Source organism: Pseudopipra pipra, chromosome 2 (assembly GCF_036250125.1).
Source record: "Pseudopipra pipra isolate bDixPip1 chromosome 2, bDixPip1.hap1, whole genome shotgun sequence".
NCBI lineage: Eukaryota > Metazoa > Chordata > Aves > Passeriformes > Pipridae > Pseudopipra > Pseudopipra pipra.
In genome coordinates, this window is record NC_087550.1 from 43,596,380 (window position 1) to 43,614,603 (window position 18,224).

General features: G+C 41.5%; 1 protein-coding gene across 2 annotated transcripts; it reads left to right on the forward strand.

The window, feature by feature from the left end:
* Positions 1–577: 577 nt before the first annotated feature.
* ACAT1 (acetyl-CoA acetyltransferase 1) lies at positions 578–17,664 on the forward strand. Of its 2 annotated transcripts, XM_064645239.1 has the most exons (12): positions 578–688; positions 2,712–2,759; positions 5,895–6,012; positions 6,952–7,047; positions 8,783–8,883; positions 11,333–11,476; positions 13,287–13,437; positions 13,983–14,078; positions 14,725–14,838; positions 15,224–15,288; positions 15,896–16,053; positions 17,285–17,664. In XM_064645239.1, the coding sequence occupies exons 1-12, from the start codon at positions 638–640 to the stop codon at positions 17,403–17,405; spliced, it is 1,263 nt and encodes a 420-aa protein (XP_064501309.1). In that variant the 5' UTR covers positions 578–637; the 3' UTR covers positions 17,406–17,664. The 2 variants fall into 2 exon arrangements, with proteins under 2 accessions (XP_064501309.1, XP_064501310.1); XM_064645240.1 differs by lacking the exon at positions 2,712–2,759 and having other exon boundaries at positions 606–688.
* Positions 17,665–18,224: the final 560 nt, after the last annotated feature.

Consider the following 18,224-nt stretch of genomic DNA (forward strand, 5'->3'; position numbering starts at 1 on the left):
GCCCCGGAGGTGGAGAGGAGACACCCCGGGGGCTGGTTCCTGTCCCGCAGGGATCTTCCACGCTGTGTTCGCACCGTTCGCTACCAGTGACTTCCCTCCTCAGCACGGAATCCTGGGCTGTCCGCCTGCGGCTGTGCCCCTGCAGCCCCTTTCCTCCCCTCGCGCCGCCTGGTCCCCGAGCGGCAGCATCGGCGGCGAGGGGAACGCGCCTGGCGCTACGGAATCACAGAAAAAGTTGTCTTGGAAAAGACCTCTGAGATCATCGAGTCCAACCTATGACAGAACAACACCATGGCACACCTCTAGAGACGGGGACTCCATCACCTCCCCGGGCAGCCCATTCCAATGTCTAATCGCCCTTTCTGTGAAGAAATTCCTCCTAATGTCCAACTCAAACGGGTTCCCGAGGGGGCTGAGGGCCCTCGCCTGCGGGAGCCCCGGGCGGTCACACCCCCCTCACCCCGCCCCGGCACCGCCCCCTGACACCGCCCCCCGCCTTCCCGCCCAGCCAATGGCAGGACATTGTGTGGCACCGCCCCCGCCGCGGGACCAATAGGAGCTGGGCGTGGGCGGGGCGCTGCCGTCTATAGGCGGTGGCGGTGGCGCTGGCGAAGGTGACGGGGGCGCCGGCGGGAACATGGCGGCGGTGGTGCTGGGCGGGCGGCGTTCGGCCGCGGGGCTGCTGCGGGTGAGGCGGACGGCGGGCCCGGCCCTTCCTCTCTCCCTCCCGCCCTCCCTCCCTGTGCAGTCCTGGCCCCGCCGTCGGGCCAGGGAAGGCTCGGCCAAGGTCACGCCGCCTCTGCGGCGGGGTGGGCTGCGCCTCCTCCCCTCACACCCCCGCGGCGCGGCGGGAAGAAGCCCCCGACCCGGGAGAGAGGGAGCGGGTCCCGGGCCGGGCGGAGGGCGAAGGCAGAAGGGTGAAGGTGAAGCCGCTGGCGGGTGAAGGGCGGCTCTCCCCGCCCCCGCCCCGCAGCCCCGGCCGGCCCTGCGCGGAGCCCGGCGGGACCTTTATCCGCGTTCCTGAGCGCGGCTTTTTCCGCTGTCAGCGCCGGGAGTGCCGCGGCTGCGGGGCCCTTCCTGGCACTTCAGCCCTGCGCAGTCCGCTGGCCCCCGGAGCCCCTGTGCCGTCCGTCACCTGCTGCAGCCGCAGGGATGTGCGGCAGCTGTCAGGGGCGGCCTCCAGCCGGGGCAGGGGCAGGAATCGGGTAGGATTCATCTAATTAAGCATTGTAAAGACACAGAATTACATCTGTAGGTATCGTTTCTCAGCTGGGAAGCGGGATGCTGCGTGCTCCTGCCGGAAAAGCCTCAGTGCCTGGCAGAACTGGCCGCGTTGGAGGTGCTGGCCGTTCCTGCCTGGAGCGCTGGGATGGGGAGCTGTGCTGGGAAGGAAAAGGAAGGTGAAGCATGGGCGGTGCGTCCCCTCCGTATTGCCATGTGCGAAGTTGAACGTTGCATTTTACTAGCTGTGGAAGTGGGGGGTTGCCTTTTTTTTTTTTTTTTTAAGTCTATAATCGGCACAGAGCATGAACACTCCTAGCAGACTTGGTAGACAATTGACTTGTTTGTCCAGTTTACTGCAAAGGTAAATTTCAAGTGTTGTGTCGTGAGGGTATATTATTTTGCTAGGTTAGGTTTTTGTTTGGTTTTCTTGACACTAACCCTTGAAAGCACTACTGTTAAAGCCCTGGAGGGATGTAATTATTTTTCAGGTACAAGTTTAATTTAAAACTTTCTGCTGGCTTTTACAGCATGAGCCGGGGAAAACAAACAATGAACAAAAAACCCCAAACAAAACAAAAATTGAACAACTAATTCAAAACAGTAGGTAAAAAAATCAGTCTTTTGTTAGTTGAAGGTTGTCAAATGAAGACGAGAAACGGAAACAGGCTAAATTTTTATATTGGAGACACAATACCAGAAGGCATTCTTTGATTTATAAAAACGATGGTATTCTTGTGGTGTCCTTTTAATTAGTATTCATTTAACTGTAATTCAGTAATTAAATTTCCAGTGTGCTGCAATGTTGTCTAAGGAAATGGCTAAGAAGTTGACTTGAACCACTAATGGAAAGAACATTCTGTTAATGTACAAAACAATACCTACAGATGTAATTTTGTATTTTTATGCTGCTTAATTAGATGGACCTAGTAGCTGGTAAATTAGCCTGCTCAGGTAATACCTTTTTCTTGGTTTTACTTTACTATCGTATTTTGGTGTGACATTCTGAACTCATTATCCTCATTTTTGTTCATGAAACACCAATGAAATGAAGATAGATGCAAACTGTAGATGCATACTGCCACTGTTTAAAAAGCAGTGAAGTCAATGATAGGAATGAATGAACCAAAGTCCAAGGAAGCAGACAGAAGGACTAGTGAACTCTTTCAATATAACTCCACTCAGTCCTGGTTCAGACACATGCTATAGGTATACATGTTAAGACTTGGACATATAAGACTTGGACAAAATGAATTGGTTGCTGTTTTTGAAGGAGTATTTGTTTATTTTTCGGAAAACATTTTATCACAGATGTTATGGTGAGACTGTACTTAGACTACCCTTCTTTTAAAAGGCATATCACGATATTTTTTCAGTGTTTCATAGATATTATTTTTTGAAATAATGACTTCTATGAAAATGGTACATTACTGAAGCATCATGGCATTAGCTTTCTTGATATGAAATTCTGAGGACTTTCTTATTTTCAGGCTTTGAAGTGTACAAGCCGTGGCTATGCATCCCAGCGTACTTTAAATGTAAGTGTAAAGCACTATCTCACAGTAATAAATCACTGTTTTAAATCTGTTTCTTAATCACTGAAGTTTTGAAAAAAAATTAATGCAAAAAAAGTCTGCATTGAAGACAATGTCACTTATGCCCAAGTCACACTTTACTGCAAAATGTGGGATAAAAGTCAGATTTCCATTTTTATTTTGATTTGCTAATTGTTTGACAGTGCGGGACAAGATTAGAAACGTGTCAGCTAGCTTAAGCTTAATGCGCCTATCTACTCATAGTTGGAAAAGACAGCTGATGTCAGCTAATCCCTTTGAAATTATTTGTGTGTTATTCTGCAACTTGCTGTTACAAACTAAAAGATGAGGACAAATATGTTGCTATCACTGAAGTCAGTTATGATGGAGAAGGGGTTACAATAATAGACAGCCCTTCTTAGTTTTAAACAAGTGTAATTTGTCTTTATTGTTTATTTTTTTCTAGTGTTTTCTTTCTTTGCTGTCTAAATAAAAAAACCAAACAAACAACAAAAGAATCCCAACAACTCATGGTGAGACCCTGTAAAGCTTTTTGCTTAACTTCCACTGAAACCAGCACAGTTGGAGACAGTCATTACTGCTTCTCCATAGCTATCTGGGGCAGCCAGAGGTCTGAAATGTGCCTCTTTTTTTGGTGCCATATTCTTGTGCTACTCTCACAGGGTTATCAGGTAGACATGTGGATGTAACACTAAAGCTAAGAGGCAAAATAAGAGTACATCTGTTTTGAGGAACTACTAGTGTAGAGCTGAATGTCACAGCATGTCTTACTTACTTACACTTACTTACGTAAAGTGTACTGCTTACACTTTACACTGGGACCCGGGCTTTTGAATATATCCAGGGATGGAGACTCCATGCAACCACTCTGACTAACTTGTGCCAGTGTTTAGTCACACTCACTGTGAAGAAGTGTCTCCTGATGTTCAGTGAGAACATCCTTTGCTGTCTGTTTGTGCCCACTGCCCCTGCTCTTGTCATGGAGCACCACTGAAAAGAGCTTGGCTCTGTACTCTTCGCACTCTTCTCTCTGGTATTAATGTACATGGACAAGGTGCCCCTGAACCTTCTCTTGTCCAGGCTGAGCAGTCCCAGCTCTCTGTCTTTCCTTCTATGTCACATGCTCTGGTCTGTTCATCATCTTTGTGGCCCTTTGTTGGACACTGTCCAGCATGTCCATGTTTCCCTTTTACTGGGGAGCCCAGCACTGGACAAAGCATTCCAGGTGTGGCCTCTCCAGGACTGAGTAGAGGGGAAGGATCCCCTTCTGTGACTGTCTGACAGTGCTCTGCCTAATGCAGCCCAGGAGAACATCAGGTTTTCTTGCTGAAAGGGCCCGTTTTTGGTTCATATTCAACCAGGTGTCCACCAGGATCCCCAGATCCTTTTCTTCCAAACTGATTTCCAGTGGGCTGGTTCCCAGTATATGTTGGTATCTGGGGTTGTGCCTCCATAACTGCAGGAATTTGCACTTCTCTTTGATGAACTTCATGAAGATCCTGACAGCCCATTTCTCCATCCTGTTGAGGTCCCTCAGGGTGACAGCACAAACCTCTGGGGTATCATCCATTCCTCCCAGTTTGGTGTCACCAGCAGACCTGCCGAGGGCACACTGCACCGTCATTAAGTTCATTGATGAAGATGTTAAACAGGACAGGACCCAGTATTGATCCCTGGGGTACATCACTAGTTACTCACTTCCAGCCAGACTCTGTACCACTATCACCACCCCCCAGCCTGGCCATTCAGCCATTTTCTACCCACTGTCTCACTGCTTACCCAGCCCATACTTCATTAGCTTCTGTGTGAAGATCTTATGGGAGACAGTAGTGAAAGCCTCACTGTAATCTAGGTAGACAATGTCTACTGCTCTCTCCTCATCTACCAAGCCAGTCATTTCACTGTAGAAGGTTAGCAGTTTGTCTGAGCGTGGCTTCCCTTTGGTGAATTCATGCTGATTACTTCTGATGATTTGCTTGTTGTTCATGTTCTCATAAATGGTTTTCAGGATTAGTTGTTTCCTTGCCTTCCCAGGGATCAAGGTGAGGCTGACTGACCTGTAGTTCCCCGAGTCCTCTTTCTTACCCTTCTTGAGGATAAGAGTGATGTCTGGGTTTTCTCTAGTCCTCTCACTATTGGCTGTGACCATTCCAAGATTATTGAGAGTGACCTTAAGCTGCCAGCTCCTACAGCACTCAAGGGGGCATCTGAGCAGGGCCCATGGATTTATGTATGTCCAGTTTGCTTAAATATTCCCTGACTTGTTCCTCTTCCACCTAGGGTACATCTTCCTTGCTCCATCCTTCCTCTGGTCTCTGGGGCCTGGGATTCCTGAAGGCTGGTCTTAATACTGAAGACTGAGGTGAAGAAGGCATTCAGTACCTCAACCTTTTCCATGTCCTTTGTCACCATGTCCCCTGCCCTATTCAGCAGTGGCCGCATATTTTTCTTTTGCTCCTTAGGTGTTTATGGAAGCCCTTCTTGTTGCCTTTGACATTCCTTGCCAGATTCAATTCTGATTAAATTTTGGCTTTCATGACTTCATCCCTGCATATGCAGACACTGTCTGCCAGATTCTCTGTCCCTGTTTCCATCTTTTGTATCCATCCTGGCACTTTTACGTGACGTAGTGCTTTGTTGGAATTGACTGCTGTGGAGCTTGGAGGCAGTAATCCTTGAACATTAACCAGCTATCTTCAATCCTCCCTTTGCTCTAGGACCTTCAAGATTCTTGCAAACATCATCCATCCCGAAGATGAGCTCAATGCACTCCAGCTATTCTGTCACATAAAGGCCAAGCTGCCCTTCACCTTGTCTTCTTGATCTATCCTTCCTGAAGAGACCTTATCCCTCTTGGCAGCACTCCAGCCGCGTGAGCCATCCCACCATGGATCCGTGATTCCAAGATTGTAGCCCTGCAGCTGCACATTGATCTCTTTATGTTTATTCCCCAGGCTGCATGCATTAATAAAGGTTATTTTAGTGCTCTGAAACATTTTCAGGATAAAAGAGAAGCTGTGACATCAATGAAAGAATAAAAGTGGATACATTTAAAAACTACTGGTGTATGTGCACAATTCTGAGAGACTGACTTTTACCCTATGCTTCTCCACTTAGGAGGTGGTAATAGCAAGTGCTGTAAGGACTCCAATTGGATCTTTCCAAGGATCTCTTTCATCATTACCAGCCACTAAACTTGGTTCCATTGCAATTAAAGGAGCAATTGACAGAGCAGGTATGTATATATGTTTTTTTCTGTGACAAAGTGGCTCTGAACAGTATCAGTCTATTTTTTTTCAACTGCTTGGTAAACAGAATGCCCTGGGTTTTTTTGCTCCTGTGGCATTCTTAAGTCTATCCACAAATGTTTAAATAAAGTTGACTATTGGGCTTTGTTTCAATCTGAATTAGGTGCTGCTTCTGGGAGCAGAATGTTACCTAGGGATATCTCTGCTAATCCAAATCTGATTGAATTTGCTAATTGTTCTTCTGGGATGGGGTTTTAGGGCTCACATAAACTATTGCAAAGGCTACTTGTTGCTGAAACCAGTAGCCTTTCCTTTCCCTGCCCATTTTTTTACATGGGCATGTATGCTTGAAGAACAGTCTTGTGAGTCTATTGATGGGTTGAAACGAGCAAAAAAGTCTTTTTAGGGGAGAGGAAGGTTAATTTTCTACAGATTTGGTTTCTTGAAGCAGCATATTACAAGGGCTTGAACACAAGGGCTGTTGCAAGAGATTCAGTGGGAGAGCCTCTTCTCTCTGCTGACAGCTTGCTGTGGCCTTGGCTTGCCCTTAGTTAAACAGACTAACAAAACCGTCTTTAGACATAATTGTAGCACATAGAAAGTTTTGTGTATTTAAGCATCCACAAAAATTGAGCTTCTTGGGTGACTAGTGAGACTTGAAAATGTTTGCTTTAGTTAGCAAACTGTGGCTTGTTCTGTAGGATAACAAGGAAATTCTGTTCTGTGGGGCTTACCAGTTCACCATGTTCCATGAACATGAGGGTAGAGATCTGGAAGGCACCCAACAGGGGACTGTGTGCTTTTGGCATGTGGATCAAACATGGCAAGTTTCATTAGTCTTTGATAGAAAACTTCGATTTGAGCTTTTTTAAAAGGGAGTTACATCTGTGCAAAGGATCCTGAATCAAAACAATTTTGTTTTACAGGTATCCCTGCAGAAGAAGTGAAAGAGGCGTATATGGGCAATGTCTTGCAGGCTGGACAAGGACAAGCTCCAGCAAGACAAGCAGTTTTGGGTGCAGGTATTCATTCTCTTGATACTGGGTCCAAAGGTTTTCTGTCTTTATGTAGATGGAGTCTATTGAGCTGTAAGTTAAAGCACAGTTGTGCCCAGCCTTTTGTCCAGACAGTCTGTGTGTGCCTTTTTACCCCATGGTGGATAAAGGGAGTATGTTGTACTCATATAAGTGGGATGTTGCTGCCTACAGTGTTTGTAGAACCTGGAGAAGACAATATTGGGGACCACAGCACTTTATGTTAATGATGGATGCTGCTCTTTGAATCTTTTACAAAACAGACTGGTTTTCTTTGCTGTATCATTACTCTAACTGGATAAGGGGTCATTGAGTTTCCTTGAACTGCAGATAAGAGTATGTCATTACACTCATCTTTCTCTGGAGTCTGGAGCTGTCACTTGTAGGGTTCACTCTAATGGTAACTGCAGAACGAATATTATTAGGGTGCAGGAATTATTTTCTGCTCCCTTTTGCTGTAGGGATGGGATTCCATACCTTAACATGTCTCTAGGAAAGTCTTGGATCAGGGAAGATCTTATGCTTGCTTGTCTCTGTTCCTGTACGTTTTTGGGTGTTGGTTTGTTCTCCCAGGCAACCAGCAGTAGGACAAGAGGGCATGATCTTAAGCTCTGTCAGGGGAAGTTTAGGTTGGATATTAGGAAGAAATTTTTTACAGAGAGAGTAATCACACACTGGAATGGGCTGCCCAGGGAGGTGGTGGGTTCACTGTCCCTGGAGGTTTTTAAGATGAGATTGAATGTGGCACTTAGTGCCATGGTCTAGTAACCACGGTGGTGTTGGATCAAGGGTTGGACTTTATGATCTCGGAGGTCTTTTCCAACCCAGTTGATTCTATGAGAAGGAACTGCTTCCATGTGAGGCAAAGTCATGAATACGGCTCTTTTCTTTCATAGAGTTACGGAATGGGTTGAGTTGGAAGGGACCTTAAAGATGATCTAGTTCCAACCCCGCTGCTGTGGGCAGGGACACCTTCCACTAGACCAGGTTGCTCAGAGCCCCATCCAGCCTGGCCTTGGACACTTCCAGGGATGGACCATCCACAGCTTCTCTGGGCAACCTGTTCCAGTGCCTCACCACCCTCAACGTTAAGAATTTGCCCTGGCTATTTTCTCTCTCTCTGTGCTGGTATGGAGGTGATGTGCCAGAGCCATAACACTAGAGCGAGCAAGCCTAGGCTCATAAAGGCAGTGATGCAGGGGTCTTGAGCCAAGCTGCACACAGCAGAGCCCAAAGCTGTTGTGATGAGCACTTAGTAACAATAATCACTCAATAATAACCAGCCCAGTGAATGACACTGACCTTAGTACTGTGTATGTTTAGAATCCCTGTACTTCAGGAGTCTGCCTTGTTGCCAGTTGCTAAATTCTGAAGCTTGTTTATGCTTTTTCAGTCTTGGATGCTGCTTAGAGGCAGGGATTGAGATTTTGGGAGGAGGAATAGTTCTGGAGTCACTTCCTTGACCTTCTGTTTCTCTGATTCCTTGCTTGCTTGATCTCTTTATCACAAGTCTCTTGTTGGAAGGGGAGAAAAAACAAGAGTCTCAAAGAAGGATGGTAACTACGGGTGAGGGTAGATAAATTGCCCTGACAGGGTAAATAGTGGAAGCTGGACATCCTGGGCTTGGATAAATTTGGTCCCATATGAAATGTTGCTGAATACCAGTAAAGTATTAGTCTACCCTCTAAATAATACAGTTGTACAAACAACTTCTTTGACTCAGGTCTACCAATCGCCACTCCTACTACAACTGTCAATAAAGTCTGTGCTTCAGGAATGAAATCGATCATGATGGCAGCACAAAGCCTGATGTGTGGGAGTCAGGTATGTGAATTTTAGTGCTGTTCTGTGGAAAAAACACACAGTTAACGTTGTAGATCCTGTCCTACCAATGACTCTGCTCTTTGATTTGGTATTGTGTTTTGGCTTGGGACAATAAAGCTAATTAGGTTTCGTTTTGTTCATGCAACCTTTATTTTATAGTCATTTAAGTGCATTTTGGTTTAAAAGAGAAAAAAAGTAAATAAAAATTGTCAGATATGTTTTTAGAGCTGAGCAAACAAGTAGTGGGTTCTTTTGGAGGGTATTTACATCCTCTCTCCTGCTGTACCCCTACCCCACCTACCACTCCAGCCCTGAAAATGTAATTAAGGGAATTTTCAAGCTTTCAGTTTTGAAAAACTGAAGAAACTTTAATAGACTTATTTTTTGATGACCTGACTTTCAGACACTTTTAACACTTAATTGAATTAAATATACATATTCAAGCAGTGTTGTTTCCAAGTACAGTAAAGATGTCTCAGCCTTTTTTATTGTTTTAGAAGAAGCGAAATCTGTTGCTGCTGCATAAGGTTTTTCATTGAAGAGCTTGATGGAGGAGAATTGCTCATCTCTGTCAACTGTGTTTCAAGATTTTCTATAAAATTGGAAAAAAAATACTACCACTTGATGGGAGGATAGGAGAATACATCATCTCCAGTAAGCCACTAAATGCTGTGCAGCAAAGAATGTGGGAGAAGTGTGAATATGAAAAAAGACATTTCAGTTTTGTTTTTAATTCCATACTCAAAGCATTTTGTCAGCATCTTTCCTTCTCTGAAGGGAAAGTATTGTCTGGTCAATATATATTTTTGGCTTAAAAAGTAAGTGCCTCATAAGTGAGAAATACTTTTGTGTGTGTGTGTGTTTAGAACAGAAGTAAAATATTTAGGTTTTGGTGTCCCTTCTGTGGAAATAACAGTGTAGCTGGAGTTAAGCAACTGCTGAATTGCTTTGGCCTTGCCGTGCAGAGAACAGCACTTTGTCCGGTGCCTGCTGAAGTCAGTGGAAGTCTTGTCACAGGACTTTGAACGAGGCCCAGCATTTCTTTGTAAACAGCTACATTTGGATTTAGTAATTTATATCGAATGACTTCATGAGAGAGGTGGCACGTTTGGTTGGTTTGACAGATGCAAGCCATGAGCTCTGAATAGAATCGTAGTTTTCTGCTGAATTAATCATACATGCTGTGCTGCCAGTCTCAGCAAAAGCAGAGACTCAGTTATTTATTAGTCTCTTAGAGCTATAAATTATGGGGGGGTTTGGTATTTGTTTTTCCTGGCTGTGGACTGTGAGGTATCTGTGGTGTGACAGCTGGTGATGGTTCCCAGTGGCTTGAGTCAGTGTACACCATTATATAAAAAATTGTATTGGCTCTCTCTCCAGGTCTTTCACTTTATGGAATTGAAATGCCAGGAACTCTTGTTCCTCTGATCCATTGCTGCTTCCATATCTGAACTGCCTTTCCAATTTATTTGTCATTTCAGTTTTGTCTCCAGCCTTCTTTCTTTTCTTTATTACTTCATGTCACTGTTCCTGGATCTAGTTTATGATCTGTTCTGAACCAAACCATTATTTCTCTGAGTCTTAATTTAAAGAAACCAAAAAAGCTTTAATCTTCTTCTCATTGCTGTTTTGTGTAAAATGTTTTTGGATTTCTATTACCAGCACTATTGAACTCTCAAGGACTCACACTGTGGTGTGTGTATTTTCTTACATTTATGCGTATTTCAAATATGCCCTTAAACACAACCGTGTCTGTTCCTCACATCCTGAAATCCTAGGGATTTTGGGGCTGTAGCCTGATGAACAGTGGGTATAGTTACAGTCCTTATAGCTTTGCTGTTGTAGGTTTTCTGTTTGCTTTGTTTCAGCTTGAAAAGTATCCTAACTTATCATGTACATAATGATTCAAATTAAGCAATCATTAATTACTAATATGTCTTTTTCTGTGGCCTTCTCAGATGATAAAACCATAGTATAAGTCATCTGTCTTTACATAGTAAGATGGAACAATATTATGTAAAACTGCAGGTACTTGTAAATGTGTTTCTTCATATACCAATATTCTGACTGTTGTTTGTTCCAAAGGGATATGAAGCTGGGAATAAAGAAGAAAAATGAGAAAAAGGAAAAAAACCTGTTAAAAGTAAAATTTATAATTTGATCTCAGAAAGCTTTTGATGTAAAAGTGCAAGAGATCAAGATGGGTCTTGCAGCTTTGTAAAGCTGCATACAAGACAGAAGTCCTGTTGTTCTGCCAGCGTGGATTAACTATCTTCAGTTGTTCCCCTGTTTGCTTTTCAAATGCAAAAAGTTTTTTTTTCCTCTCTCTCTAAGACTCCTCAGAAAACTAAAATGCCCATGCTTAAGCTTTTGCTAATATTTGTTCCTACAAGAAGTCATAGAGAACACACTGCATTACTATTAATTTTAACTTGTTTCCTTTGGGCAGGATGTAATGGTTGCTGGTGGAATGGAGAGCATGTCTAATGTTCCCTATACGATGAGCAGAGGGTCAACACCTTATGGAGGAGTAAAGCTGGAAGACCTGATAGTAAAAGATGGGCTGACAGATGCTTATAACCATATCCATATGGTAAATATTCCTGCACAGTGCTAACATATCAACCATAACCTGATGCAGCTCTGAAGAGCTTGCTTATAATTATTATGGAACTTCTTCATCTAGCAAGCCTTGAAATGAGGAGGAAAAAGTCTTCCATTTCCTGTAGTAACTCTAGTGGAGGGGCTAGACAGAAGACCAAAACAGAACAGCACAGTCTGTGTTAATATTTACCTGTCTCTGAAGTCCAAATAGCCTGGAGCAGGGATTAAAAGAAAAAATAATTTTGCTACTGATGGATTGCTGTTGCTCCATCTGTGGGAGGGAGGTCTTTGAGAGTACCTGCTCTGTAGGGTTCAGCAGGCTCGTGTTTTTTCTCTCCCCCAATGTACATATCTCATATCTTCTGTGGGAAGGTTTGAGTCAGCTGATGTGCTTGCTCATCAGCATGGTAACTTAAATTGGACAGACAAGTGCAAACTTGGGATGGTTTTGGAAAACAACTGATACAAAGATAGTCAAGAACAAGCATCAGGGAAGAACAGTTTGAAAAGAGAATGACTGCTTTCAGCTTACAAATATTTCTGACCTTTACCTGTGGTAATTCACAACTGTAGGGCATTATTGATTGATCAGTTAGTGTTCTTACTGAGGTCCAGGAAAACATGTCATGAAGAATATTCTACTGTGTTCCATAGATTTGATACAGACCTTGCTGCTCTGTGTGTGTTTTATTCTTTTTGCAATACAGTGCACTCTGCTTAGGCTATTGGTTGAAATTCATTCCCACATTTCAGCTAAAATGGATTTTGATTGTGAGGAGTGTAAATGGTGGCTTTGCTAGTTCCCATATGTGAGGAAAAACTCTAGGAGTTTGTTATAATACAACAAGTTTTAATAGATGAGGACAATATCTTGGAATCTTTTCGTCGTCATTATAGCAGCTCTAGGTTATTTGGAAAGCCTTAGAAGTCTGTGTGAGAACATAAAGTCCAAGGATGGCTTTAGGAACTCACCCTTGTCTGTGTTTTAGCAATAGACTGAGCTGCCGGTGCCGTGAAGACTTTAAATTCTTTAATTGCATAGAAGTGAACTTGCTTCTTTTAAGAACTGGAAGAACACAGCAGTAAAGGGTTTTGTGTTGATTCATTGAGTTTCCTAGAGAAATGAGAGGTGGAACAAAGCCTGTTTAAGGACAAGTCTTTGACTAAATGATATTTTTTTATTTATTTTGTCACCAAGTATTTAGACAGTGCTGAAAATGAATTCTGATTGTATAATTACAACTGATCTATATATAAAAATATTTGATTGTTTCATTCTACTTATTTCATTCCAGGTATTAGACAAAAATAGTTATTAGACATACTTTTATTTCTACAGTTTTTAGAGTATCAGATCCCAAGGGCCAAGTAAAGGCCTGTATGTTGACCTGTTCTGCAACCTTTGGAGTAGGCAAGCTAAGAATGGAGTGAAAATACTAGTAAGATGAAGTGAATATACAGTTCTGTGGCTGAACAATGATCCTTAGTCTCTGAAGGTGTAAGCCCTAAGCACTTATTTTTACATGCAGTTTTTTAACTTAAAAAAAAAATTAAAAAAGGAAATTAAGGAAAGTTCCTTTATGGCTTTGGTAATCTGGATCCAGAAAACATTTTCTAAATCTGAAGATGGTATTTCAAAATCAAAAGTTACTGTTTGATCATGACTGTGTAAATTAGAAATGGACACCAAATATTAGTCATATTCAATTCTGGAAATCTACTGGTTGAGTTTTTTTCTGTTATTTTTGTGCTTTGCATCCTCAGAAGTATCAAACCTAACATACCTGGTTTTCTCCAAGGGCAACTGTGCTGAGAATACTGCGAAGAAGTTCACCATTTCTCGTGAGGAACAAGACACTTATGCCATAGGCTCTTACACCAAGAGCAAAACAGCCTGGGATTCAGGAGTGTTGAAAAATGAAATAGTTCCTGTCACTATTTCAAAAAAAGGTATTATGGAAGTGTGTGATGAGATGAATTGTGTTTCTCATTGAAAACTGTAACACTGTCTGTATTCAAACTCTTGTTTAACATGCAGATCTTGGGAATATTAATTTTACATCAGCTAAGAATTTTCTGTTAGACAGACTTTCTGGTGAACAGTGGTCAGTGACCTGGGGTTTTTTCCTTAATTTTTCTTTAATGTTACACACCATATCTTCTTCCTTTTGTGTGTAAGTAGAAGACTACCTATTGAATTTACTATGGCTTAAGGACATCTGTGTTTTAATTTACCTTAAAGATATGTTCTTTGTCTCCTTTGTTCAGCCACCAGAAAGTATAAATGGATTTGCTGTGAATAAATTTGATTAAGGAGTAATTTTTTTTCTTCAGTTTTCATAAGCACCTTTCTTGATGTGCATTTTACACGCATTTACACTTTTTTACCAGAATAGTAAGTTATTTAAATAAGCCAGTATTTAATCAAAGTACTATGTTAGAGTGTTTTAAGAATGGAGTGTTCCACAAAATACTAAACCAGACCTGAATTTCAGGAAAGCCAGATGTGGAAGTGAAAGAAGATGAAGAATACAAACGTGTTGATTTCAGTAAAGTTCCAAAGCTGAAAGCTGTTTTCCAAAAAGAAAACGGTAAATGTTGTTAAATGAACTGCTTAATTTCCTGCCAAGTGCAGGGATACTTTGTTACAGTGAAGAGTACTGTTCAGAAAAGCTTGAGAGCCCAACAATAGTCCCTTGATTTTTAAATGTCTGCTGAGATATAAAAGCGTGCTGCACAACAGCATGAACTGGTTTGGATTAAAAGATGGTCCAAGAAGCTTAAACAAATGAAAACCTCTGTTTTGGACATTTACTTTAAAAAGACTGAAACAGCTTGGTTTCAATGTAGCTCTTGGCTTGATCTCTGCCAGGTGTAAGCTCTTCTTTCAGTGGGAGCTGGAGGGCCTTGAGAGCATTGCCTGTTGCTTCCCTGAATCTGTAAGCAATAAACCTTTCTGTCTAACTTGAGGTTGCCTGTGTTAATGCCAGCAGTGCAGCTGCCATTAGGCATGATCTAAACCAGCACCTGGATAAAGATACAAATACCTGTGGTTGTGCTTGTTTAATCAAACCAATTTAAAAAAACAACTTAGTTAACTCAATGCAACAGGTATCACCATATTGTTGAGACCTTATGTTCAATAAACAAAGGGAAAAACAATCCTTAACAGGATATACGTGAGCTGTTTCGCATCACACTTTCACCTCTGCTCAGACAATGTTTTACCTTTTCTAGGAACAGTTACAGCTGCCAATGCCAGCACCCTGAATGATGGAGCAGCTGCTTTGGTGCTGATGACTACAGAGGCAGCCAAGAGACTGAAAGTCAAACCCTTGGCAAGGATAGTAGGTATGATTTTCCTTATCTTTGGCTGTAGTCCTGAAAAACACTCTCAAAGTGTGCTCTCAGACTGGGAGTCCTGTTTTACTGGTTATGTGACATTATGGCTGCATCTTCTCCATACAGTTCCTGAAATTTCAAGTGTTACACCATCAGGCTTTTGATCATGAACAGAATTTTCTGTATGTAATACTAAAAATCTGAAAATATTGTGTGGCTCACTTAGGGCACTACATTTTTAGATGCTTCTATTTCATTTCATTCATTCCAATCATTATATTCAGACTTTTTCTATCTTGGCAAGGTTTGGTGCTTGCATGAAAGAAAGTCATGTATGGTAAAAACAAAAGGTCTTTAAACACCTTTTGTTGGTTGTTTTTTTTTTTTTTTACAGCTTTTGCAGATGCTGCTGTTGATCCTATTGATTTCCCAATTGCACCTGCATATGCTGTTCCTAAGGTAGGAATAAAGCTCAGTGTTTTCTGGAGAGGAAAAAAAAAACAAAACCAAACTTCCCTAGCACTGCATTGTTGGTTCATCCCTCAGTGGATTTTCTTGTAATTAGGATTGAAATTGTAATTATGGTGTAAGGTGAAAGAACAGATGCTAGAATGCAGATCTTCAGAGTTAACAAATTTCTCACACCTATCTTGAAAGAAAATACTACTTTTACCAACTTTGGGCTTGTTTACACCTTTGAAGCTTTGCAGCTCGTGATACAAGGATAGACTCTTTCTAAAAGGAACTGAAGAGAAGTGTATGGCATGAGGCAATACTGTGTCAGTTTAAATGTACTTACCATGGCAGCGCTCTTTGTGTAAGTGTGGCAGAAATGTATCCTTGGCATAGGCTACTCTTCATTCCTTTTTTTGTGAAAACTCAAGTTTGTGCTTCAGTACCTCAGTTTTGCTTTTTCTCATCTGACAAAGAGGTTCCGAAATGTGAATTTGAATCAGACTATGGGCAGCCTGAGTCACCTGATTATTTCTGTATAACAGACCTGATTATTTCTATAGTTAGCTTCCTAGTTTTTTTCATAGTAGTAATTATTTTTTGTTATTTCTAGATTCTAAGTGAGACAGGCCTGAAAAAAGAAGATATTGCAATGTGGGAAATTAATGAAGCATTCAGTGTTGTGGTGCTGGCCAATATTAAAATGCTGGGCATTGATCCACAAAAAGTAAATATTAATGGAGGCGCCGTCTCTCTTGGACATCCAATAGGGTAAGTAAAATAAGCACTGGGTTTTGTTCTGCACAGGGGCATTGTTTTATAGGTAAACTGCTAACACATTTACCTTTTTTCTCAAGTTTAATGGAAGTAGGAAGGGAAAAAAAATTTGCTATCAAGTATGTAGTTTCCTCTAACAGGTGTTAAATTTGAAGGTATCTTGAAAACCAACCACGAAGAGAAAAATGCTCTTATCACCTACTTTTATAAAGATCTTACTTGTTACTGTAGCTATATGGATTTATGAAGTACTAAACCAAATCCCTATTAACATGACAGAATAAACAGTAATAATTAATCAAGTAGTTAAGCCAGCAAAATTTACAGGTAGCCTTATGAAAATAGCCAACCTATTTTCCAGGGAATTTAATGGTCCAGGGACTTTTATTTTTCTTACATGAGCAAAGTGAAATTCCAGGTCTCATAAAAGGATTTTTGGCAGTGAACGCAGGTGTCTCCCAGCACCTGATGCAGAAGGCAGGGACAGTCTGGAGGATGGTGGTGGGTCTTGTGTTTAAGTTCTGTCTTCTGGTTAGTTAGATCACCTGCTGTGTTCCCCAACCATTGTCACTTACTCATAACTAAAGTGTATCCCATTAAACCTCCCCAGGAGTGATCACACTGCACAGTCCAGCATAGATTGTACATCAGGAGCAATAGATAGCACTTCGTGGTTCCTAAAAAGCTCTAATCAAGGCATAATCCTGCAGGATGTGCTGGCATCTCCTCTGCCATATCAACTGCTTCTGATAAAGGAATATGACTTTTTTTTTCTTAAAAGTTAATTTTGACAGAATTTACATGTCTGATTTTCACATTAGGCAAAGTAGGACACTGAGCTGTATCAAGTTTTAAACAAATAATTAAGTGTTTGAATTTAATCATTGCAATCAATTTGGTTGTGGTAGATTTGTTATCTTATTTGAAAGAGCTTTGCTACATATAGAGATACTTTATAATATATATAGGCTGACATAGAGGTGATTTCTTTTTCCAGAAGAAACTTTATTACATAAACATGGAGTTTTTGTTTGTGCATGTGTAAGAACCTTTGTGTTTAAGTACCATAGCTAGAGAGGAATAATCTGTATCACATATACCTGTAGATGAAAGGGTTGGTTTGGTCTTTTTTTGGGTATTATATTCTGCCCACTATCCTTTGTGGGTCAAATTAAGAATTTCCTTTAAACTAAGGTATATAACTTTTCTTTTTTCTTATACTTAGAATGTCTGGAGCAAGAATTGTTGTTCACATGGCCCATGCATTGAAACAAGGACAATATGGTCTTGCAGGAATCTGCAATGGAGGAGGAGGTGCTTCTGCAATACTGATAGAGAAGCTGTAGCACGAACACAGCTACAGAACAGCTACACCATCAGAAACACAGCCTTACATGCTCTCTGATCAAAATTATCAGTGGTAGCTGTTAACATCTTATTTATCAATTGATGGATGAATTCTGTAACTGCTATTTCTTAAAGCATCATTGATTACTGATCCAGATAACTGGTTTTTTATTACTTTGTCAGTGCAAGTTTTTGTACAGTACAAATAAGTAACGTCAAATTATGTCTTGAGACCTGACAATAAAGAATGTAACGGTGGCTTCTCTGTCACTGGTTTCATTTCTCAAAGGCCTCTGAAAAGGAATTCTCTGGGTAACTCAGAGTGCTGCTACTAGGAACAGCTCTTTCTTACAGTTTTGCTGCTTAATTTTTCTAACTACTAAGTGATTTTCATAGAAAAAAATAAATTAATCAAAGGTGGGTTTTCTACTGTTGTGGACCTTGAACCCAGCTCAAATGCAAATCTGACAGTAGTTTTAACAGGAACTAATGAACAAATTAATTGTCCTAATATTTTCCTCCACAGATAGTTGGACTGGTTTGTACTGGAACCTTTCTTTTTTCTGGGAAGGAATGCACTTGTAGAGGTAGTAAATGAACAGTGGGCTTTAAGCACTACAATCTAAGAAAACTAACATTCATTCTTGCTCTTCCACTTGTTCTCCTAAAAATTATTTGCTGTATGACAGCAGCTTGGAACTGAAGACCCCTTCAAAGTGAACTCATAATTCGTGTCTTGAGTATTTCCAGATCACCTGTACTGAAGAAGAAACATTATGGTGGGTAGTAGCTGTCCCATGGAAGAGCTACATTAGGTC

What these genes read in the sequence shown, in the direction of transcription:
- ACAT1 (XM_064645239.1), top strand. Translation starts at nt 638, where the DNA reads ATGGCGGCGGTGGTGCTGGGCGGGCGGCGTTCGGCCGCGGGGCTGCTG. An exon ending in CGGCCGCGGGGCTGCTGCGG is followed by an intron (nt 689 to 2,711) that starts GTGAGGCGGACG and finishes TCTTATTTTCAG; the next exon opens with GCTTTGAAGTGTACAAGCCG. An exon ending in GCCTGATGTGTGGGAGTCAG is followed by an intron (nt 8,884 to 11,332) that starts GTATGTGAATTT and finishes TCCTTTGGGCAG; the next exon opens with GATGTAATGGTTGCTGGTGG.